Source organism: Macaca fascicularis, chromosome 8 (assembly GCF_037993035.2).
Source record: "Macaca fascicularis isolate 582-1 chromosome 8, T2T-MFA8v1.1".
Taxonomy (NCBI): Eukaryota; Metazoa; Chordata; class Mammalia; order Primates; family Cercopithecidae; genus Macaca; species Macaca fascicularis.
Window position 1 is genome coordinate 20,220,139 of NC_088382.1, and position 24,336 is coordinate 20,244,474.

The 24,336-nt window shown below is 34.5% G+C and overlaps 1 protein-coding gene across 4 annotated transcripts in view; it reads left to right on the forward strand.

Annotated features, from left to right (window-relative positions):
• Window positions 1–24,132, forward strand: part of ZDHHC2 (zDHHC palmitoyltransferase 2) — a 93,375-nt gene extending 69,243 nt beyond the window's left edge. For all 4 annotated transcript variants that reach the window (XM_015454474.4, XM_005562657.5, XM_045398989.3 and 1 more), the window contains exons 7-13: window positions 1,494–1,614; window positions 3,789–3,921; window positions 9,280–9,406; window positions 9,760–9,852; window positions 14,579–14,691; window positions 16,516–16,590; window positions 19,581–24,132. In XM_015454474.4, coding sequence (XP_015309960.3) covers window positions 1,494–1,614; window positions 3,789–3,921; window positions 9,280–9,406; window positions 9,760–9,852; window positions 14,579–14,691; window positions 16,516–16,556 — 628 coding nt within the window. In that variant the 3' untranslated portion in view covers window positions 16,557–16,590; window positions 19,581–24,132. The remainder of the gene's footprint in view (window positions 1–1,493; window positions 1,615–3,788; window positions 3,922–9,279; window positions 9,407–9,759; window positions 9,853–14,578; window positions 14,692–16,515; window positions 16,591–19,580) is intronic.
• The last annotated feature ends 204 nt before the right edge of the window (window positions 24,133–24,336 follow it).

Consider the following 24,336-nt stretch of genomic DNA (forward strand, 5'->3'; position numbering starts at 1 on the left):
TTAAAAATTACTAAATCTAATGCTATTCCCTTTACCTCATATTTTTTGAGGGAGATGATGTAAAAACATTTTTTCACATGAACATGGTTTCATTTTTACAAATCTAGAGAGAAAAGTGTTTCATCTTAGTAGCTAAGTCAGTGGAGAGTGAGGTGATTTTTACCTACATTAGAACAGGAACAAGGACATTTGAGAAAAGGAAACAATATGTGTGTGTTCTATGCAATAGGCTGAACACTGGAAAAGGAAACGTGTATGTTCTATTGAATAGGTTCATTATACCGGTTAACCAAGAAGTTACTCAACCCATGAAGCTATTAGCCAATTCCACATGGGTGTTGTATCACATTGACACAAGGTCATCCAGTAATGCCCTTATCTTTAAGAAAAGGAAACCAAAAATTTGATAGAAAGAGAGTGAGCCTATAAGCCTATAAGTGGGAGCTAAATGATGAGAACACATGGACGCAGATGAGGGAACAACACACACTGGGGCCTTTTGGAGGGAGGAGGGTGGAAGGAGGAAGAGGGCTAAGCAAAACAACTAATGGGTACTAGGCTTAATACCTGGGTGATGAAATAATCTATACACCAAACCCGCACGACTCACGTTTACCTATGTAACAAACCTGCACTTGTATCCCAAAACTTAAAGTAAAATAAAATAAAATATAATTTTTTAAAAAAGGAAAATCTTAACAAAAAGAAAGTGAGCCTATAAAAATGAATTGTAGTTGTACTTATGTTTATTGATACAGTAGTTTGAGTTATCCCCCCTCAGATAACGACTTTGGAGTGAGAACTGAGATTTGTAAATTTCCATGTTTGGAATTATAGCATATTTAGAGCCGACTTTTGGAAATGACCTCAGAGTGTTTAACTTACAGATAAAGAAATGAAATTCTAATTGATGATTTCCTCAGGGCCGCATCATTACTTAGTGTTACATGGGCATTCTGACCCAGCTGTCTAACTCTCTGGCCTACTTCTTTTCTTAAAGCTCCAATTTAATATGCTTTGACAGTCCGCTTGCTTCAGTGATGGCATGCAAAGAGTAATCTGTGAAGCTATTCCATCTAATCTGGGAACACTTGAAAAATGTTGACTTAATTAATCATAGTTGGAAATCAAACCCAAAGATAGCATAGAGGAAGGGTTTAGTAAATTCACCTAAACTGCCTGGCCTGATGAGGTTTCTCACGGGCTCTGTGCTTTGAGGGATGTGCACACTTGCGTAATTTGACATGACATGCAGTTACACTGTTTATGATTGGCTAAAGCAATATTAAATATCATGTTTTAAAAATGGAAGCAAATTTCTCTTTAGTGAAATGGATTTTTAAATGATTGTATGCATGAAGAAATATTGTGAGTTATATTTAAAGAAATGCCAATAAATTAAAACCGAGAGGAAGCTGAACACTTGCTTGAGCATATGCACACGTAGGTTGAAGATGTAAAACTCACTGGAAATGTTTTTGTTTTGTTAACAGGGTGAACAATTGTGTTGGATTTTCAAATTATAAGTTCTTTCTCCTTTTCTTGGCTTATTCTCTGCTCTACTGCCTTTTTATCGCGGCAACCGATTTACAGTATTTTATCAGATTTTGGACAGTAAGTCATTAACTCGGTAACTCTTTTTTTGGTATACAATAATGATGTAGGCTTTGCAGGACAGAATTATTTCAGACAGAGATTTTATAGACTAGAGCTCATTGACATGCAGTCAGTCCTCATTATTCGCAGATTCTATATTTGTTAATCCACTAAAATGTAATTGTAACCCCCACATCAATACTGACAGCTTTCGTCATCTGCAGACATGTGCAGAGTGGCAAAAACATTGAGTTGCCCCCGTGCCCGTTCCCAGCTGAGGTTGAACAAGACGACGCTTTTGCCTTCTTGCTTCAGCTCTCATACTGTAAACAAGTGTGCTTTCCACAGTCTATTTAGTGCCATGCTTTTTTCCATTTTTGTGCTTTTTGTTGGTGATTTTGCTGTCAAAAAAAGGTCTTCAAGTGTAGTGCTGAAGTGTGGTCTAATGTTTCTAAGCAAAAGAAAACTGATGTGTCTTATGGAGAAAATACATGTATTAGATAAGCTTAATTCAGGCATGAGTTATAGTGCTGTTAGCTATGAGTTCTATATTAACAAATCAATAGTATATATTAAATAAGGTTCATTTAAGCAGAAACACACATAAAACAAGGTTACGCATTGATCAGTTGTCAGAGATGTTGTGACCAGAAGTTCATAGAAACTTAACCTTGTATTTTCCCTAGGAGCAGTTTTTCAGTATTCACAAATTCAATGTTTGTGGAAACTTTATAAAACAAAAGTACTGCGAATAACGAGAATTGATGACTATATAAGATTTTTTCAGGATTTAAAAATAGAAGTATTTTCTTTATGTTTAAGAAGATTATTTTTTAAACTATTATGCCTATAATGTCCTGAGTTTTTATTCAGTATTTCTTGATTAGGCTTTATACACTATATATTTTAAATGTAGGCAAAAAGAAATTAACATTGAGGATTTAGGATATCCAGAGGTCCTCCTTGTGAACACCAAATGACAGTAAAAAATCAATTTATCTGCTGCCAGGATTGATTTATTATTTTCATTAAATTAACTCTATTATGGTAAGAATTTCTAAATTGCTAGATTACTTATTTGAGATCTGAACCAAATTAAATATCGAAGAGTTATGGAATGCCTACTATGTGCCAGTTCTGTTGCTAAGCATAGAAAGACATGAGTGAAGAGGCTTGCTGCTAGTGTTCAAGGAGTCTTTCAGTGTCCAGCTTGAAAAATGATCCCTACTGAATGTCTGGGAGAACATTACCTCACTGCTTCTCCTTCCTGCGGATGACTTTAGTTTCAAACCACAAATACATTTGAAAAGGAATGATCAGAATTTTCACTGTTTGTCAAAACAAACAAACAAACAAAAAAAAAAAAAACAAAACAACTGCTGCTGTTGAAAACTGTCAGTGAGGTCTTGTGACCTGTGTCAATCGGTCAGGTACTCCAGGGTATTGAAACGTGAGGAAAAGCCACCTCCTGGCAGCCATGGTGCTTCACTATGTGTCCATAGCCCCATCCCCTCCATTCTAGAGCCATTCCAGGTCTCTTTGGATTTATAAACAAGGAGAGTCTAACTGGATTTCTTTGAGATGGACTATTTCAGCCCATGGATATTAAGATTTATTTTAGACAGGTGTTATGCACTGGTGTTGATCTTTTCTGTGGTCCTATTATTTAAGATAGCTTGAAGCATTATTGTGAATGTGTTGTTACATGTATTCATTTAGGTGATGCTGTTGTTTGTAGTAACGTAAAACATTAATAAGGATAGTAACCAAATTGTGCCAGTTAGCCTTCATTCTCTGGCATTATAATGAAACTTTTTAAACATTTGTGATTCTGTAGTATGTTAACAAAACATACTCTGTTAATAAATTTAAAACTACATTTTATAGTTCCATTTATCTTGCTTCTTACTATTACAGTTTATACATATACTACCATAAATTTTCTATGATTTGGTTATGAAAAAAAGTTAATATTCCAAATTTTAATATCATTTTCATATACATATTCTGGTAAACATTTAGTCTGACAAAATATATACATATTTTTCCTAAACTTTTAACAATAAAGCCACATATTTTTTCATATTAAATTTAAGAAAAATTTTAAGAAAAAATCTTACTAATTTACTTATAAAAGTAGGGGAATACATATCCCTTTGACAAAACATTTTATTTTCTTCCTTTCTTTGTAGAATGGCCTACCTGATACTCAAGCCAAGTTCCATATTATGTTTTTATTCTTTGCTGCAGCTATGTTTTCTGTCAGCTTGTCTTCTCTGTTTGGCTATCATTGTTGGCTAGTCAGCAAAAATAAATCTACATTAGGTGAGTATCCAATTATTGTAGTTGACAGAACTTTAAGTACATATACCAACATTCATTGACAGTTGCTATGTGATTAAATGCTAACCTGCCCTGAAGTGGTAAAAATCATTCTTATTTTCCTCATTATTTTTTTGATATATCACTTAGACACATACAGGTTTGTTCATTCCATATATTGATTGTCTCTTATATGTATATATGCATATATATATACACACACACACACACGCACACACACACACACAGTGGTGAGCAGGGGCAAAACAGTCTAGTGAGGGGCACAAAAATTAATAGCCAAACATAAAAGTGATTACAAAATGCAAATGCTTTGAAGAAAATAAAAGGATGCTGAGGTATGAATAAAAGGATGGGGATGGTGGAAGGAAGCCTATGTAGAATGAGTGGTCAGGGGAGAGCTTATCACAACAAAAAGTACTTAACCTAAGAAGTCAGCTATAGAAAAAGCCAGAACATGTATGTTTAAAAGCCATACAGATATCGGAGGCAGCAAAAGCAGTGCTTACAGGGAAATGTATAGCTGTAAATAACTATATTTAAAAATGAAATACCTCTATTAATAACTTTATACCTTAAGGAACTAGAAGAAGAGCAAAGTAAAACCAAAGTCAGCAGAAGGAAGGAAATAATAAAGACAGGAGATAATAGAAATAGAGTATTAAAAAATAGAAAAACAATAAAATCAATAGTTGGTTCTTTTTTAAAAAGTCAACAAATATGACATCCCTTGGCTAGCAAGAGAAAAAGAGAAGACTCATCACAGAAATCAGAAATGGAGGTGAGGACATTACTACTGACTTTATGGAAATAAAAAGGCCAAGAAAATACCGTGAACTATTGTCTGTCAAAAAATTAGGCAACCTAGATAAAGTGGACACATTTCCAGAAACACACAGACTACCAAATTGACTCAAGAAGAAGTAGAAAATCAGAGCAGACCTGTAAGAAGTAAAGTGATTGAATCAGTAATCAAAAAAACTCACAACAAAGAGAAAAGCCCAGAACAAAATGGCTTAACTGATGAGTTCTGCCAAACACTTAATGAAGAATTAACTTCTTCTCAAACTCTGCTGAAAATTAGAAGAGAAGGGGACACTCTCTGACTCATTCTATGAGGCCAACATTGCCCTGATACCAAAACCAGAGACACAAACATCACAAGAAAACTATAGACCAATATGAATATAGATGAAACGATTGTTAACAAAATATTAGCATACCAAATCCAACAACATATTAAAAGGCTTACACAACCATGATCAAGAGGGATTTATCCCAGGAATGCAAGTAGGGTTTAATATATGAAAATCAATCAGTGGTAATATACCACATTAATAGAATGAAGGAAATAAAAATGGAAAATCTTAAGGAATTCACAATAAAAATGATTAGCTAATAAGCAAAATATGAAATTTGCGTGATTTAAGATCAGTATGGAAAAAATTAATGCAGAAAAAGTACTTGACAAAATCTAACATCCTTTCAAGATTAAGAAAAATTGTACTTAGACTAGGAAAAATAAGGAACTCCTTCAACCTGATGAGGAGATAAAGGGCATTTGTGAGAAATCTACACCTAACATCATACACAACAGTGTAAAACTGAAAGCCTTGTTTCTAAGATCAGAAACAAAACAAGGATGCTCCTCTTCACTACTTCTGTTCCACATTGTACATAAGTTCTAGCCAGAGTAATTAGTCAAGGAAAAGAAACAAAGGCATTGAAAAGAAATAAGTAAAACTATTTTAATTTACAGATAACATGATCTTATGTATAGAAAACCTTAAGGAATTCACAATTAAAATGCTTAGCTAATAAGCAAAATATGAAATTTGCTTGATTTAAGATCAGTATGAAAAAAATCAGTTATATTGCTGTGCACTAGCAATAAACCACCCAAAAAGGAAATCTAGAAAATTCCATTTGAAAAGGCATCTAAACAAATAAAATAGGAATAAATTTACCAAGGAGGTGCATATAACACTACTAGCACACTGAAAACTACAAAACATTGCTGAAACAAATTAAAGAAGACATCCCATGTTCATGGACTTGGAAGACCTTATATTGTTAAGATGGCAGTATTACCCACCCAAAGTGATTTACAGATTCATTGCAATTTTAATGGCTTTTTTTTTTGCATCAATGGAAAGGCCAATTCTCAAATTCATGTGGAATGGCAAGAAGCCCCACATAGTCAAAACAGTATTCACCAAAAAAAGAACAAACCTGGAAGACTCACATTCTTGATTTCAAAACTTACTATAAAACATACAGTAATCCAAACAGTGTGGTGTTGGCATAAGGATGGACATATAGACAAATAAAATAGAATTGAGAGTCCAGAAATAAACCCATACATCTTTAGCAAATTGATTTTCGACAGGGGTGCCAAAACCATCCAGTGAAGAAAGAATAATATATTTGAGTTGCACAAGGACAACTCATTATCCACATGGCAAAAAATAAACTTGTATCCCTACCTCACATCATACAAAAAATTAAGTCAAAATGGATCAATGACCTAAATGAAAGAGCTAAAACTGTAAACTCTTAGAAGAAAATAGAGGGATAAATCTTCAGGACTTTGAATATGACAGTGAATTCTTAGATATAACATCAAAAGCATGAGCAACAAAGAAAAAATAGGAAACTTACACTATCAAAATTAAAAACTTACATGCATTAAACAACACAAGAAAGTAAAAAAAACAAACTGCAGAAGGAGAATAGTATTTCCAATTCATTATCTGATAAGGGCCCTACTATCCAGAATATGCAAAGAAATCTTGTAACTCAACAACAAAAAGATACAAACACCTCTGTTAAAATATTGGCAAAAAATTTGAATAGACATTTAAACAAACATTCCTCCAAAGAAAATATACAAATGGGGAAAATAAAATTTTAGGTTTTTCATTTCAGCATTATGCAAGAAGAATATGTAGTATTATGAAAGGAATGTTGATGACCTCGTTCACATCTCACTCCATCATTTATTTGTTGTTTGAGAAATCCCAGCACAGAAAAATATGCTCAACATCATTAGTCATTAGGAAAATGCAAATCAAAATCACATTGGGGTACCACTTTACACTCACTAGGATGGCTACAATTTTTTTTTAAAAAAGTCTTGGTGAGGATGTAGAGAAATTGAAACCTTCCTACTTTGCTTGTGGGAATATAAAATGGTGCCACCACTGTGAAAAACAGTTTGGCAATTCTTTTAAAAGTTAAACATAGAATTACCATATGAACCAGCAGCTCCACTCCTAGGTATATACCCAAGAGAATTGAAAACAGGGACTGAAAGAGATACTTGTATACCATTGTTCATAGCAGCACTACCCACAATAATCAAAAGGTTGAAACAACCTAAATGCCCATCCAAGGATGGAGGAAATGTGGCATATCTATACAATGGAATATTAACCATAAAAAGGAATGAAGTCCTGATACACATGGATGAACCTTGAAAACATGCTAAGTGAAAGAAGTCCATCACAAAAGATTACATATTATGATTCCCTTTTTTATGAAATATCCAGAATAGGGAGATCTGTAGAGGAATATCACATTAGTGATTACTAGGGAATAAGGAAATAGGGGAGTAGGGAGTGACAGCTTAATGGATATGGAGTTTCTTTTGGAGTGATGAAAATATTTAGAAATTTGATATAGGTGGGAAGTGCACAAAATTGTGAATATATTACATTCTGTTGAACACTTTAAAAAGTCGAATTTTACACTCTGTGAATTTCACCTCAATTGAAAATAAAAGACCCTACAGGAAAAGAGAAAAAAAACTAGGAATATTTGAGACACACTCCATGTGGCTGAAGCATAGAACGCTAAAGATTGAGAAATACATTAATGAGATTTGAGAGGCAATCAAGGACTAAGCTATGTAGAGTTTCTAGGCCAAAGTTAGGAGTTTGAGAATGCAACCAGGACCACAAATGCTTATGATCATAAAGGACACTCCAAGCTGTGAGCTTCGGTTATTATAATATGCAATGAGGATTAATTACAGTGCGTAGTCAATTAGTGTTCCTTTTCAGTATTCTGAAATGAAACATTACAGAATTCTGAAATTAAATCATTACACCAAATACTATTAGGGTGAAACTACTGATAAAATAAAGTAATTTCTAAGCCCAGGAATTTTATTTCAAATTATGTGTTAGGCAGTTAAATTATAATTCATCAAAAGTAAATTTATTGTTTCTAGAGGTTTTTAACTTCTGGAAACTTCTAGATTTAACTTGTAGCACTGAAAGGACTTCCCCTGGATAATATGGTCCTATGAAATGTTTTAGAAAAAACTGTATATCCTGGGATGAAGAATGCTAAGGATCTTGCAAATGACCACATTTTTTCATAGTGCCTAATTCTGCTGGTTAGATTTTCCTTTTTAACATAATGGAGAAAAATCATTATACCTCCATGTTCATATTCCAAAAATAAAATGTTAGATTTTGCATTTCAGCATGATTCAAGAAGAAAATGTAGTATTTTTGAAGGAATGTTGATGACCTGTATTCAAGTCTCACTCTGTGTGTGTTTGTTGTGTGACCTTAGGCAAGTCCCAGAGCCTCTTTGAACCAGCTTTCATATGCAGAATGAGCATCACCAGATGCAATACATGGTTCTGGACTGGATCGTGGTTTGGACAGACTAGTTCAAAAGTACATTTTATAGTCAGCTGGAAAAATTGTATTAGATGAGAACCAGTTTCAACGAAATTGTAAAATGCTTAGCCAGACATGGTGGCATGGCACCTGTTACTCCAGCTACTTGGAAGGGTGAGGCAGAAGAATTACTTGAGCCTGGGCATTCGAGGCTACAGTGAGCTATGATCATACCACTGTACTCCACTCTGGGCAACAGAGTGAAACCCTGACTCAAAAAAAAAAAAAATGGATTTACTGAAAAACAAGTGGAATGTATGTAAAACATTGTCTCATTTTTGTTTTCTTAAAAAATACACCTGTAGATTTGTATATCTATATCTGTGGATCCATCCATTTATCTATCGTTCAAAAGATTCAGAAGATGCAGTTTTAATTTATTTGCTAGTTTGTATTTCCTGATTTTCTACAATGCATATGTACTGTTATAATAAAAAGGCATATTTTACAATTAAAATAGATACATCTTATGATATTTTAAAACAGAATGGACACCCTGTATTTCAGGGGTGTTGATAGGCACATAAGCACTCACAGTCAGCTAGCCATTGATTTGCAGTTTCTTCATTTACTTCAGTTATTGCTAAATATTCAGGATTACTAGTAAATACGTTCTTTACTCATGTGATTCCTTTACCATCTTTTTTAGAGGCATTCAGAAGTCCAGTATTTCGACATGGAACAGATAAGAATGGATTCAGCTTGGGTTTCAGTAAAAACATGCGACAAGTTTTTGGTGATGAGAAGAAGTACTGGTTGCTACCCATTTTTTCAAGGTACTCTTTTGTGAAAATTTTCAGGCTCTAACTAATGAAAATAATATAGCAAAAGATAGTTTCAGGAAAAGCCTCTAGTTCCATAGACTTGCAATTCTGTGTAGGAACTCTTATTTTTTAAAAGTATTGTTCTGTGATTCACTGTAATATCACGTAGAAGTCAGTTAATTCATCATCTTCCTGAACACTATGTTGAACTCAATGTCTAATACACAATTTTTTTTTTTTTTTTTTTTTTTTTTTTTTTTTGCCTATAGTATAGCATGTTCTACTCTCAGACATCAGCATTTTGGCAGGGTTTCACTCTGTTGTCTTTCGTATGGTTCAGTTCTAAATTTTTGTTTTAATTCTAGTCTAGGTGATGGCTGCTCCTTTCCAACTTGCCTTGTTAACCAGGATCCTGAACAACCATCTACTCCTGCAGGGCTGAGTTCCACAGCTAAAAAGTAATCTCATATATATTTTTTTTCATTTTACTTTCAAATAATGTATTTTACCATATTGTGTCTTTTGGTTACATGTTCCTTTGAAAAAAAAATTAAGACCATAAGAGAATTTCCTGCAATAGTTTCCACTTGAAATGAGGGAAAAAAGAAAGTATGATTGAGGAGGGATACATTAGAAGCTTCAATTATACTTGTAAAATGGTATTATTAATCTAAGTGTGAGTAAAAAGGTGTTAATTCTCTATACATTTTGGTTGACTGAAATCTTATTTTATGAATGTAGTGCTTAAAAGAAAAAAAAATGTAAGTCAAAGTTAGCTACCCACTGCTCAGTTAGGCAGACAGGGTAAAATTGCCCCTGACCCGCCCTGTCTTTCCTCTCTGTGGTAACTGGTAAAGAAACTTTGAGGCTTTTGGAGATCAAATGGATCCCCAGACACCTTCTTGACAATTCCATTTTAATGTATATTATGGGCTTAGTGCCCTTGAGAGACCTCTAAAGATTATCTGAGCCATTTCTGTGGAGAGAGGAGCCAGAGTCTTGGAAATTCATTGTCTGGAGGATTTTGCTCCAGCTTTAAGTTTGTTTTGATTCCAGACTATCAAGAATTTGAGGTTGGCCTCGGAAAGACCTTACATTTGATTCTGAATGTGCTACTAACTGGCAAAAGGAAAAATTACTTAAACTTTTAAAATGCTATGTATGAATTTCCAATGGTTTGAAACACCAATTTTTATATCTTTGTGACAGATTTGAGTATAACCATTCCTCTAATTTTTAAATGAAAGCCAGTAGCAAAAGCATAACCATAATATAATTCTTCATTAAATGTTAGAGCTTTTTTTAGTTGCTTCAGTGCCACATACACAGTAATCCACACCAACACTCCATATTGAACATTTCTTATTGATCACAGTACCTTTTCCTAGGGAGCCTGGAGTGACCCCATAAACCTCAAGGCGGTGTTCCTGGTAGCCATTCTAAAGTACTTGTTGTTGTTGTTTGTTGGTTTGTTTTAGTTTTAGTTTTGAGACAGGGTCTCACTTGTCACCGAGGCTGGAGAGCAGTGGAGTGATCATGGCTCACTGTAGCATGACCGCCCAGGATCAAGTGATCCTCCTGCCTCTGCCCTTTGAAATTGGGAATTAAATTTAAAAGGAATTTATATTTAAAATCCTTTTAAATTGTCAAAAGAGATGAAAGGTATTTGTCACCCCATCCCTAGAGTGAGCTATGTACAGCCAGACCCTACCAGTTAGTGAAGGTGCCCGGTGTATGTATTTCACAGGGACATTCAAGGGCATCAGAGTTTTTTACTAGATCATGCCTTGTGCATTTGGGCTTGAAAATCCCACAGAGCTAAATGTTTATGGTTTTTCATATACCTCAGTGCAGAAAAATCTAGTTTTAATAAATTATTCAGAATATGTTTCAAGCTTTTACAAAATTCAGTAGTAGTTTATAATACTTTTTTGCCCTTTGTGTTTTTTAAATAATTTAAGAAATTATTTTGGTTTTAGAGATAATATTTCTCCTTCCACTAAGGGCACCATGAGATTTGGGAGAAATCTTAGTTCTGACACTGTTACCCAACTAGGTGATCTTGAAGAAGTAATCTTTTGAGGGCTCTGTTTCCTTTGAATGTTGAGGTCAGATTTAGACAGCTAAAGTCTCTTTCTTCTGTAGGATTGTACTATCTCCCATGTTTAGCCCATATAAAATTTTTGTGGCAAGTTCTGTTCTCTTCTGTACTCCAGAGTTGAATATCTTGCTGTCTACTTGACATATGCACTTGGACACCTAAAAATCATCTCCAAATAAACAGGTTCAGAGCAGAACTTTGAATTTGATTCCCAGCCATGTGTACCCTCATCACCACCCTAAACCGGAATCTCCTCTATGCTTCCATATATCAGTATTAGTGACCTCCATTTTCCCATGTGTTCATGCTAGAAACTGTGGGGTCATCCTGGATTCCTCTCTTTCAATTACTTTGTATTTACTGCATTTGCAAATCCTATCAGATGTCTCTTTAAAGTATATCTATAATCTGAATACTTTCTAACGACCTACAAGGTGTCTTTCCTGGTCCTAGCCGTCATCCCTGCTCCCATGGATTACTTCAGTAGTTTTCTAACTGGTCTAACATTTTTGCCCCACTCCAATCTATTTTCCCTTCAGAATATAAGTCAGATTGTGTCACTCTTCTACTGAAAGCTCTGTTAGTTTCCCGTGTTACTCAGAATAAAAGCTAATGAATGTCCGTTCCGTCACTTAACAAGACTGTCTGATCTGACCCCAAACAGTCATTCTTTTTTTTTTTTTTAATGGAGACAGAGTCTTCCTGTCTCTATTAACAGCCTGTTGCCCAGGCCGAAGTGCAGTTCTGTGATCATAGCTCACTGCAGCCTCAAACTCCTGGGCTCAAGCAATCCTCTCCCCTTCGCCTTCTGGATGTCATTGTTTTTTACTTTCCTTTCACTCACAATCCTCAGACACACAGATCTTGCTGTTTCTCACATGGACCAAGCATGTTCCTTATATAGTGCCTTGTCCTTGCTAATTCCCTTTCCTTGCCATTCTTCCTCCAGATCTGAGTGAGCTGTGTCTTCTCTTCATTTATATTCTGTTCAGGCGTAACTTCAGAATAGAGGCAGTCTTTGATAACCCTTTGTAAAATAGTAACTTTCTCTGCCACTTCCTGTTACATTAATTTTTTTTTTCTTTCTTTTTTTTGAGACAGAGTCTCACTCTGTCACCCCGTCTGGAGTGCAGTGATGCAATCTCGGCTCACTGTAACTTCTGTCTCCCAGGTTCAAGCAATTCTATTGCCTCAGCCTCCCCAGTAGCTGGAATTACATGTATACCACAATGCCCGGCTAACTTTTGTATTTTTAGTAGAGATGGGGTTTCACCATGTTGGCCAGGCTGGTCTCAAACTTCCTGACCTCAAGTGATCCACCTGCCTCAGCCTCCCAAAGTGCTGGGATTACAGGCGTGAGCCACTGTGGCCAGCCTGATTTTTTCAGTTGTTATAGCTCTTATTATCACCTGACTTATTTCATTTGTGTATGTGTATATATGTGTATATATAGATATATACACACACACACACAAAATTTATTTTTCTTCCTCAATAACAGTGAAATTTCCATGGAACAGTGATTTTGTTTGTTAAAGTGACAGGTACTCAATAAATATTGTTGAATGAATGGATTCTTGCCCTTTGCTAGAGTCCTGTTAGCAGTAATGAATCTTCAGAGTCCCTAAACCAGGATCTAGTTAGTCTTCTGTACCTGTTATATGGTCCCTTTCTTGAAGAGTAATAATTAAAGTAAGATATTTTGTATAATATATTTAAACCTGTATGGAGATAGGCTGTTTTCTATTTTTTAAGATTTACCTCCAAAATTTTAATAAGGAGTTGTTAAAGCTACACAAAATTGAAATATTCTAAAATTTTAGATATGAGGTAATTAAGAAGAAAAAGCATACCCATATATCCTTTAAAAACATAATAGTTACTATATATAGTTGAACTCAAATATGTGAAATTATTCTTGAAAGAATTTTAAGTAGCTTTTTCTTTTGAATACTATACAATTACTATTTCAGAACATTCTAAAACATCACTAATAGTTTCTATGCCAATAATGTTTCCTAAGTGAAATATTTTTATGTATATTTTTTCATGCCATCCAATATGTTGATGTATGGCATTTCCACCTAAATTTTAAAGAAAATACTTCTTACAAGACTCCTCACTCCCCAGACTGAACATTGGGTTTGTAAGACCTGATAATTTCAGATGTGTTTTATATTCCTACAAGATAGTTTGCTCAAATTTTTTGTTTCAGTTTTACAGAAGAAGATAGAGAAAATCGTGTTCAAGACCATTTAGGCCACTTTAGAAGCTGTAGGCCAGTTTTTCTTCAACTTTGTCTTCCTACCATGACATTCATATTTTCTTCCATATCCACATATCACTTACAAAATTAATAGTTTTCTGTATTTAAATTGGCACTTATGCTTATTTTTAAACCAAAGTTTATACCACTCTCATAAATGAGAAACTGGCATAGCTTTCTATAAATAGACTATAACTTTAAAAATAGGGCAGGCGTGGTGGCCCATGCATGTAATCCTTGCACTTTGGGAGGCTAAGGCAGGAAGATCACTTGAGACCAGGCGTTTGTGATCAGACTGGACAACATAGGGAGACCACTCTACAAAAAAACAAAACAAAATAATTAGCTGAGGGTGGTGGTGTGGTCCCAGCTACTCAGGAGGCTGATAGGGGAGGATTGATTGAGCCAAGGAGGTTGAGGCTATGACTGCACCTCTGCACTCCAGCCTGGGGAACAGAGTGAGAATCTGCCTCAAACATAAATACATACATAAAATTGATAATAAAATACTATTATTAAGTTCTAACTACCTGCTAAAGCCTGGGGCTGAGGACTGTTCTCTGGAGATTTGCCACTGTTAGAGATTGTCATCTCACCGTAAGCAGAAGGAGGAAAAGAGACTGAAGAGAGAACGCTTTTCTCACCACTAGTCAGTGCTATTTAATGTCTTCTTCTTGTATTCCCCACATTATTTTGTGTACCTCCTGCAATCATCTTGCACTGCAAGTGGTTTTGGTTCCATACATTGAGAAACAATCAACTTTACTATCAAAAATTAGCTTATGATGATTTTGATGATTATTCAATTATTATTCAGTTCCGAAAACCATCAGTTTCCTGCAAAGCCATTGAGAGAGTCCCAGAGCCACCTTCTTACTGATTCTCAGTCTTGGACGGAGAGCAGCACAAACCCAGGAAAATGCAAAGCAGGTAAGGGTGTGCTTGTTTGGCTATCTTTTGATATATTTTATTTTTAGAAGGTAAACATGGTTTTTAAAAAATCCATTATATTACCCACAGACTTTTTCTTAATTTGGAGTCAGATTCCCATTCTAAATTCAGAATTATTTTCAGAGAACTATTCATGAGGTTCGTTAATACCTGTTAGCAGCAGAAAATCATTTTGTGAAAGATGGATCTGCATTGCCTTTTTTCTGTTTAAAGAACCAAATCTTTATCACATTCCTTAAGTAAAATGATAGAAGTAAATTCAAAATATAAAGTATAAAAGTGAAAAAAACTACAATCAAATCAGATAGTAGAAAAATATCTACTGAAAAGGACCTTAAATTATTCAGTTCTTTTACTCTAAGATTCCTGTCCAATTTCAAAATGTCTGAGTAAAGTTATTGCGTAATTACCATAACTTCAGCTGCCTGAGATTTCTTCATATCTCACTCACATTCCTCTTGTTACTGTTGTTGATTTTAATCTTTTGTTTTCTTCAGTCAGTGTAGTTTATTAGCAAGGAACAAGCAAGGCTTCAAAGTCAGACCTGATTTAAAAATCCTAATTTAGGCTCCCAGTAGTGTGTGATATTTGTTACGTTACCCAACATCTTTTAGACTTAGCTTCCTTCTTTTCCAAAGACTACCTATTTCTCAGTGTTGGTAAGGAGTAGACAAAATAGGGTGATCATACATGCATATGTGTGTACGTATGTGTGGTGTCCACATAAAGGAGTTAAAGCCATACATCTATGATTAAGGTGTTATTAGCCAGAAAATCTTCAGACTGACTACTAACCTTTTCTCCTTCATTTCTAGTCTTTTCAAATAAACCGGTCAATGTTTTAAAATGTAGTGAACCAAAGTCAGACAACATGAGAGTTTGAAGAAACCTTTGGGATTTAGTGGTAGTGAAAAACAAATGGATGATCCCAAGTAAATATTCTGGTCATTTCATATATTATCAGTCGTCTTCTCCTAAAATACAAGCTTTCTTTAAATAGCCTTATTTTTAACAAATATATTTTCCTCCCAGAGAGTCCCATGATTTGACTATTCATAATTTGGTCACTCTCTCGACCTTCAAATATGCCATTTCACTTTCTAATCTATGGCAAGGACTAGGCATTGCCTAAACAAACTTTGATGACACCAATTTGTTCTTTGAATCCATCAGTTTCCTTAGAGGCAGAGAGGTGAGAAATAGTTGGGGGTCAATTGTTGAGAAGTGGAAAAAAAGCAACTTCTCTTCATCCAGAAGGGATTCACGTTTCATCTTATATAATTTGTATTAACGTAGCAGTGGTTTCTTAATTTTCACATGCTGTTATAATTCTTCGGCATGTTTGATTAATTTTTTTGTTAGTTGGATGGGTGAAATGAAGAACTACTTAAAGTTTAAAAGATGGTGTATAGGAAGGAAAAGAAACAAGAAAAATGAGGTGAGAAAGCGCTCAAAGATTGGTTTGACTAGAATGAGGTTGGTAGAGGAAGAATTTGGAAATGTCGATGTAACCTGATGTGAGCAGTGTGGGTCAATATATCTTTCATTATTATGTTCCTCTACTTCCTCAGATGTATATTTGTTTTTAGTGTTTTGTGTGTGTGGTAGAAAGAGATAGTGGTTGTAACTGACACTGTGTAAGGGGTGTGTGTGTTTCTGTATAACCATCTTATATATACCCTTATTGTGTACAAGGCACCTTTGGAAGTCTACCAAGGGATTCATAATTCTTAGATGAATAACAAGTTTTTGCTTATTTGTTCAAAAGCAACCAAAAATGCTAACTTATGTTCTTTCATTAAGGTATGAGCAATCCTGCGTTAACCATGGAGAATGAGACTTAACTCTTCAAGCAAGATAAATTCATACTTTACAAAAGTACGATAATTTTCCCTTTATTTTGTATTTTTAACAGTCTTCTAATTTTCTTAGGGTAAATAGTTTCCATAAACATTTTTATTAATTTATGAGTGACTTATATAGAAGATCTTTTACCTGACTTGTGAGATTGCATTAGCCATGCTGAGGTTTCTGAGCACAGACCTAGCTTCAGTATTAGCTGGTATTTAGATTAACTTGATGAATTATAGAAATAAGTTGATGAACAAAAGTCATTTTATAGTAATGCATTAAGTGGCAGGGATCAATCCTAAAATCCTGAACTATACGTAAAAATTATCTTGTCACTTATAAAGTGAAATTAGAAATTAGAGTAATTATTTTTAATTTTTCTTCATTTTTCAGAATATATACAGTGGTCATATCCTTGACCATCCATTAGGAAACTCTCACTGAGTCTAAGTGCAATATAATTATATCTCATTAAAGTACTCATTAGCACACTGTCATTCCCATTTTTGGGTCACAGTAGGGCCTTATAGCATATGTTAACCTTAAAATGATAGGTGTTCCAAATCATTTTCTTTAAACCTTATTTTTTTTAAAAAACCCAGCAGTTCCAAATCAGTTTCTTTAACATATGATCTGTTTGTAAGCCTGCAGTCAATAAAAAGCTATAGTAAGGAACCCCTTTGGAACAAACAACTATATAATAAACAATTTACAGAGCTGAATATTAAAGGTAGCAAGATAACTCTCTATTTACAAAACTGCAATCTAGAATCCTAAAGTCTATGAAAAGCAAGAGATTCATTTGTAAAACAAAATGATTTGCATCAAAGTTCATGGATATCTGTTTTTATTTGCTCTGGTTTTGATAAATTAGTCATGTATTGTAATGCAAAATGCCGATCTAGCAATTTGCCAGCTGACTAGTATCTGATTTTGGGAAGACCAGGATCAGCTCTGAATATCTGATGCTACAATAAGTCAGACTGACCATAACTGCTAAAATAGTAAATTTAATCTGAATTTGATTAAATGGCAAAGACACATTATTATATTTCTGAAAATAATTTTAGAATGGAACTATAGCAAATATGAGTCACTAGCCAATACCACAAATAACATATTAAACAGAACATAGTTCTGTAAAACAGAATTTCACAGGATTTTTTTCAATATTTTGAAGACATCAGTTACAATAACTGTTGTTTTTAAGGTCAGTGCTATTAGGAATTTTTCTGTGTGTTAAGCGTTTTACATAGTTACATGGTAATATATAAAAGCCATCGAGAGTTCCCAGTATTTTGACATAATACCAGCATTGTGTTTATCTCCAACACCTTGCACAATGCCAGACACATAGTAGGTTCTCAACATTTGACAGATAAGTGACAAAATAAAAACATTGAAATTAAAAATCTGACAGAAACTTGATTTTATTAATTCAAATATGACATTAGCAGTCATAATCACAAAATGGCAGCATGAATCAGTGCTATAGATCTAAAAATGCACCCCTGATTTTCTGATGTAATGTTTCTATTCTATTGATATAACCAGTTGCAGTAACATGTTTTGTTTTCTTAATTTTCCCTAAAGTAGCTAATAGACACTGGAGTTTTAAAAATAATTTTTTTCCTGCGTTGCATCTCAGATTTGCAATTCATTCAAATTGTATTTATATCAAATAATAGTCTGATATTGATATGCCTAACTTATATTAAATATCTTCATATTGGCTGGGCACGGTGGCTCATGCCTAGTAATCCCAGCACTTTGGGAAGCTGAGACGGGTGGATCACAAGGTCAGGAGCTCAAGACCAGCCTGACCAACATGGTGAAACCCTATCTCTACTAAAAATACAAAAATTAGCCGGGTGTGGTGTGGCATGCCTGTAATCCCCGCTACTCAGGAGGCTGAGGCAGGAGAATCAACTGAACCCGGCAGGCGGAGGCTGCAGTGAGCCAAGATCACGCCACTGCACTCCAGCCTGGGAGCCTGGGTGACAGAGCAAGACTCTTAAAAAACAAACAAAAAACAAACAAACAAAAAAACTTCATATTTTCTCTCCTATTTTTGAATTACATTAGTAAATGATACCACCTTTTTATAAAATATTTGTTTGTTCAGCAGTTTCCAGATGGTTATAATGTGCCTAAACCCATAGTTAGTACTGAAAAGTAAATTAAATTTAGCTTACCAACCTTTCCTATCATATGGTATAAATAAAAAAATGCTGGCCGGGCATGGTGGCTCACACTTGTAATTTCAACACTTTGGGAGGCCAAGGCAAGCAGATTGCTTGAGCTAAGGAGTTCAAGACCAGCCTGAGCAACATGGTGAAATCCCATCTCTACCAAAAATACAAAAAGAAAAAAAATTAGCTGGGTGTGGTGGCATGTGCCTGTGGTCCCAGCCACTCCAGAGGCTGAGGTGGGAGGATGAGAGGATGGCTTGAGCCAGGGAGGCGGAATTTGCAGTAAGCTGAGATCAAAATCACATCACTGCACTCCAGCCGGGGCGACAGAGTGAGGCCCCGTCTCGAAAAACAACAAAACAAAAAGTTGTGCTTCTATGCACATGAAATTTCAAAATCATTTCGCTAGATGTCCTTCCCGACTCAGTTGCCACTCCTCAACTCCATTCAGCCTCAGATGAATGCAGAGCTAACAACATAGAACCCTGCCACTCACATTGTAGCCCCAAACCAGCAACATTGTCATGCCCTGGAAGACTGATAGAAATGCAGAATCTTAGGCCTTACCCTAGACCTACTGAATCAGAGTCTGCATTTTTTTTTTTTTTTTTTGCATTTTAATAGGATCCTCTCTTGTATATGCATATTAAAGTTTGAGCAGTACTGATGTAGAGGTGTGTATTCAAGAACACATCTACTGAGCCTGCTAGCATGGTCAACAGTTTTGAATGAGGGATGCTATTGAAACAGATTATGAAATGAGTTGGTTCATTGTGCATGTTTATGGTTAACACAGTAGTTTCATGTTTTCTGTTTCATTTCAAGGTATCAATGCTGCAGATGATGGAAGAGGCTTCCCACAGGAAGGTGCCACTGGTCAGTTATGCCTATATCCCTTTGGCTGGAAATGCAGAATATGAATTGATCAGTTATCTCCAAGCCATTGCTTAAAATATAACATGTTTTGGACCCAATACACACATTGTTACAACTAATGCAAATTCCTATTAAATATTAAAAGTAGTTCTGGTTTATTAATCAACAGGGAAAACATCTTCTCCGAAAAACTTGGAATAAATTCAAGGACCAGTTTTTACCCAAATACATGGGTAGCACAGTTGATGACATAGAAAGTCCATTAATGATCTGATCTTCTGAATCTGAAAATGGAGGCTATTAAGATATTAAGATTTCAGAGATTTCAAGTCACATTATAATGATAAGCGTTATTCATAAAACTTACCTTTAAGAAGGTGGAAGTGGCAAAGCATACTTCTTTTTGTTCCTCTGGTGTGAATCCAGCCTCAGACTGAGTGAACTGTGATAATTATGAAAATTCATTACAGAGTCCAGGTGGCCTGCAGTTGAAGATCTTCAGCCATTTTTGCCTCAGTTAAATCCAGCCCTTGTTTTCTGCTGGAAAATGTGTGGACATTGAAGCTTGAGCTCCCTCTTAAAGCAGTTGGCTGGAATACTTTTGTCAGAATACAGTACATTTCTATTACATCAGAAATATATTTTCATCTCTTCTAATCTTCTTAAATTGGGAAATTTACAATAGCAATTATGAAGATTGTTTTATGACATTCTTTTGTCAGTTTGGCTTTTTAAAAATCTCTCTTTAGATTATTTCTCCTGTTGAATATAGTAAAAATATTGAATTTCTCTTAAGAATTCCTAATAGGTCAATAGATTTACCCTCCAGTTATATCTGTATTATTTGTTTCTCATCTCATCAAAATTATGACAGGTAAACTATATTTTTCCTTAAACACCTATTAAGATTAAATTATGCAAATCATCAAATAAAAATCATACAACTTTTGGAAAGTTAGTTCAACATGAACTAAAATGGATGCTGTTTGGAAATTTAGTTTGAGATAAACTAAAATGGTGTGTTTGTTGATGCCAGAATGTTCAGCTTCAGTCAATATAATAAGCTCTTGTGCCTTGTATGCACTATTTTTAAAAAGTTTTCTTGAGTCCAGTATAATTTATGTAAATGTTAACAATTAGAATAATACTCTGTATGTTTTTTTGGTACTGATTTTGAGAATTTAAAGCAGATTACCTTTTAAAACTGGACCAACTAAGTAATTGGTATTTAATCCAAGAGAAAATGGTGATAAACTTTTCAAAATCTTTGTTAAACCAAACATTCAACACAAAATAAACTAGAAGGCCAGAGGATAATGGAATAAAGGATCATTGCAATTACTTATCCTTCCTGAAAGTATAGTTTTATATTAATTGTGCTTATGGAGGAAACAATGTCAGCCAAGTCCATTTTATAGTCAGAGTGCAATTCTTCGAACAGTAGAAAAATCTGCAGTCTTTTACAGATTTGTTTTAAGCTAACGAGTTTCATCTGACAATCTGCTTCAAGAAATCTCAGAAAATATGATAACATTTTAACTTTCATTTTAGAGCACGTTTTGGTCATTTAAAAAAATACCTGAAGTGCCAGACTGGAACCTATAGCTACTGCTAGAAGTCTTAAAACCAACAGCAGCACAGGATGTATTAAGAATTATATGAAGTCAGGTTTTTTTTTCAAAGCACAGTACTATTAGCTGTTTTGGTGGACAGGATTCGATTAAGTATTCCCTCTTGTCAAACTGGAAGCTAGGGGAAAAAGAGGGATTTTTATCCTTTACTCTGCTAGAGTACTGTTACGCCCCTTTCCCCCAGTCTTTTCTACAATTAAATATATGTCAATGCACATTGGAATCAGATTTGAAAAAGTTAAAACAATTTCATTGTTGTAATTGTTCCCTTTCTGTTTTCATACAGTGAATAACCGTTAAAGGGTTGTTTTGTTTTGTTTTGAATTATAGGAGTTATAATTTTTGGAGATACTTGCATATCTTATTAGATATGCAATATAAATTTATCTGAGAGAACAAAGTGCTAAATAAATAGATCTACATTTTGTACATATTTATATAAAATTTACCTTTAAGTATTTGCTTTAAAAAATTTAATGGCTTAACTCGAACTTGAAGACACATACTTCAACTGTCCTTATTGTCCATTAAACTGGTAATTTTTATTTTTCTTGTTTTTATAGATTTTACTATATAGGAATCAAGATTTAAGAAATTTTGCATTAAAAATAATGTACCAATGCTTCATATACATTAGTTATTTGCTATTATGTAAGGAAGAGGATTGTTATTTCAAAGATATATTAACTGTTGCATCTGAATACAATCATGATGCATTCAAGGAAGTTCATATCCATGAATTCACTCCTAATATACCCTAATAAAGTGGTTGATCACCTTCATTACCTGTCTATAAGAAATTGCCTTTGCACTGACAATATAAATTATTTTAAGCATACATTTTCCTAAGAGTTTATTAGAGCTACTAATGGCAAAATTCATGTCTTCAGTGTGGTCATAACATAGGTCTTTGGGGGAGGGGTAGTGAGAAGATAAGGTGTTTACTTCGTAGTAGTTCAGTGATTCTGAGGACAATTAGACTGTAAAACTCAAGTACACTGTAATCAATAGACAACTATTGGAAATATGGCATACGTTGACAAAAAAAACTAGGGAAATCAAAGATATAAATCATATTTATAAAAAATTAGGCACATAATCGTGATTCATGCTTCAAGAAAACATGAAAAACGTGTTACTCCATTATGTTATAAACTAGCAGATTTTCCCTATTTTGAAATACATGTAAACTTGCTCGGCTGATTCTGAACTGTATCCTTTAGTATATACTTATATTGTCAGATACTTGTTTGTAAAAGTGATGGTTCTGATACCTTTGATCAAACATAGATACAAACCTCAGAAAATGGTAAATGCAAAGCAGTTTACATTGTAAATCATGATGAAGGTATACTCCAGCACAACCATCCCACCCACACAGTCAGATTACAGATTCTGATCTGCAAATATTTTGACCAAAGTGACATTTCAACAAGTGGATTTTTCACAAATAACACGTTTAATATCTTTCTGCAGAAATGTGTTCTTCCTAAGCAGACGACCACCTGGCTTAATCCCAAATGTTTTATACTTCTTTTCCACATACTTAGCCAGTTCAGCACCGATTTCCTCTTATATGTGGAAGGAGACTATGTTACACACCTGAAGTATTTGTTACTGTTTTACAAAGATACCACTAGGATTTTCTCACTTTGTCTTGGTAAAAATTGCTAGATTCTACTTTTTATTGTGAGTTTTAGCAATTTGATCTTGTAACGCCATGAAAAGCATTAAGTAGAAGCCAACATTAACCTAGATTTCACAACTGAGCAATCTGTTCCCCACCAGATTTCCTCTGGAATTTATTATCAAAGGATCTTATTGTGTTACAGAACACAGGAAATTGTATTATACTTTATAATGTTGCAAACCATGCATTTTCCTTTTCTCTTTTCCATAAGATTTATTTTTTTTATTATGGTAGTGCCCTGGGTTGTAAACAGTGGACATCACCAAAAGGATGAAATCAAGTAGGCTTGTTTCAAAGAAACTCCTGTGAATCAAGAACTATGAACATGAAGTATCTCCCAGAATAATGTTCAGTGTTGCAGGAGACTCTGAAACAGGGCACCCATTTCTTTTTCCTTCCTCAAATAGTCCCCTTGAAATGTGAGCAAACAACTACGATGATGCAGTCCAGGTATCTAATAGCTCAATCACCAACACCCTGTGAGAATTGTTCCTATACCAGCAAAAAGTTCAAATACAATAATCTGGGCAATGCCAATAGAAGACACTTAATCATTTGCAGACCTTTCTTGTTGCAGGAAAGTGACGGCAAAAAACAAACTGGTGAAAAATGTTCAAAAATAGATCGTTTTGATGTTCTTGTTCATAGCCAGCATTCAGTATTTCTGTATTGTTTACATTTGGGGGAAAATGTCTGTTAGGACTAATCTTCTGAGTGGTTTGAGTACCAATTAAACCAAAGGGAAACTTGTTATAAGTTATTTTAAGCCCTGGTTTATGGCTAGTTCCCTATTGCTCAGGAAAAATACTACTACTTTATGGTTTATGAAAACAACCTATGATTTATGTTGCATCTTCCAGGTAAGGTTTAACAGTACCAGGAGCTGAATCCTACCTGAAATTATTAATACTTAATAGCTTCTGTTTGATGGATAAAGGTGCTTAATTGAAAAAAAAAAAAAAAAAAAGCATAATATACTTCAAGTAATTACTTCAAACACAAAATTCTGTTGATGCTGAATTTAAAGATAATACAGAATGTGTCAGTTCTCCTGTTGTATTTTACTCAGTTATGGGAGCAAGGCTATTTTGTCAGTTCAGATTTCGTGTCTTTTTTCTGTCAGTATGTATGGCTCCCTAAAGTGTACTATTAAAAACATCTTAAATGAACTAATCAAACACTTACTGTGTGAAAGCTGAGTACTTTAAAAAGCGACCTTAATTATAAAGTAATCTTGGAGTAGCATGCAAATGTGCTAAAGTTATTTTAAAAACATATACTTAGGCAAGAAGTAGAGGACAGCCCCAGAATGGCTACAATGAATGGAAGGAAAGCCTATGTACACACATATAGCTCAAGAACAAGTTGTTATTATACATGGGTT